This window comes from Musa acuminata, chromosome BXJ1-10, assembly GCF_036884655.1.
Source record: "Musa acuminata AAA Group cultivar baxijiao chromosome BXJ1-10, Cavendish_Baxijiao_AAA, whole genome shotgun sequence".
NCBI lineage: Eukaryota > Viridiplantae > Streptophyta > Magnoliopsida > Zingiberales > Musaceae > Musa > Musa acuminata.
In genome coordinates this window covers 17,081,485-17,082,356 of record NC_088336.1, presented here as the reverse complement: position 1 = coordinate 17,082,356, position 872 = coordinate 17,081,485, and the positions used below count along the sequence as shown (strand labels likewise).

Sequence of the window (872 nt, the reverse complement as noted above, 5' to 3'; positions counted from 1 at the left end):
CTTGAGCCACAGAGGAGGCTTTGAAGGAGGAACACCTTGGGCTACCCTGAAGGATCAAAGGAGTGATCGCTGAGTATAAGAAGTCTCCTGGGTTCGAGCGCGATCTACAGAGATCAGGGCGGGTGACGTATGAGTTCTTATATCGGCCTTCGCTCGCTTCCATGCGAGGTATTCGGACCTGGAGCTGGAGTCGGACCCATTGAACTAGGGGTGTAACTTTTTCTTTTGTCTTGGTCAGGTCAAATTTTGGGGTTGTACTGTCCCGACCGCAATGTGTACACTCTTTTGATTAATGAAAGTCAACTTTTCGAAATCTTGACTCTTTACTTTCATGGATAAAATCTTTTCAAGTTTGTTGCGTTCCAAGTCCTTGGCAGGGGACTCCCCCCTATGGTCTCGAGTTGGTAAGTTCCTTCTCAGACCACATCATAGACCCAGTAGGGGCCTTCCCAGTTCGATGTGAGCTTCCCCCTTGCTCGAGTTGGGTCGCTCACTTCAGTCTTTTGAAGGATGAGGTCTCTGACCTTGATCGGTCATAGGCAAACCTTGCGATTGTAAATTCGGGTCATGGCCTTTTTGTATGCCAGGGTGCGTAGATGCGCTTCAGCTCTTCTCTCTTCAAGGAGGTCCAGGTTAGCCTTAAGGCCTTCCTCGGAGTTGTCTTGCTCATAGGTGACGGTGCACAAGGTCGGGAACACCATCTCAGGCGGAAGGACTGATTTGGTTCCGAACGTCAGGCTGAACAGGGATTCCTCCAAGGCAGTCTTGAGGGTCATTCGTAGCACCCACAAGACGCTAGGGAGTTCATCCACCCAGGCCCCAAGTGCACCCGAAACCCTCTTCTTGAGGCCTTCTAGGATTGCTCGATTCAT

At 50.7% G+C, this 872-nt stretch overlaps 1 protein-coding gene across 1 annotated transcript; it reads right to left on the bottom strand.

The window, feature by feature from the left end:
* Positions 1-533: 533 nt before the first annotated feature.
* Positions 534-872, bottom strand: LOC135595119 (uncharacterized). The gene has a single exon (XM_065085641.1). It carries the CDS (start codon positions 870-872, stop codon positions 534-536), a length of 339 nt encoding a protein of 112 aa, XP_064941713.1.

Bases quoted from the DNA above. Each gene is read 5' to 3' on its own strand.
- LOC135595119 (XM_065085641.1), bottom strand. From the start codon at position 872: ATGAATCGAGCAATCCTAGAAGGCCTCAAGAAGAGGGTTTCGGGTGCA.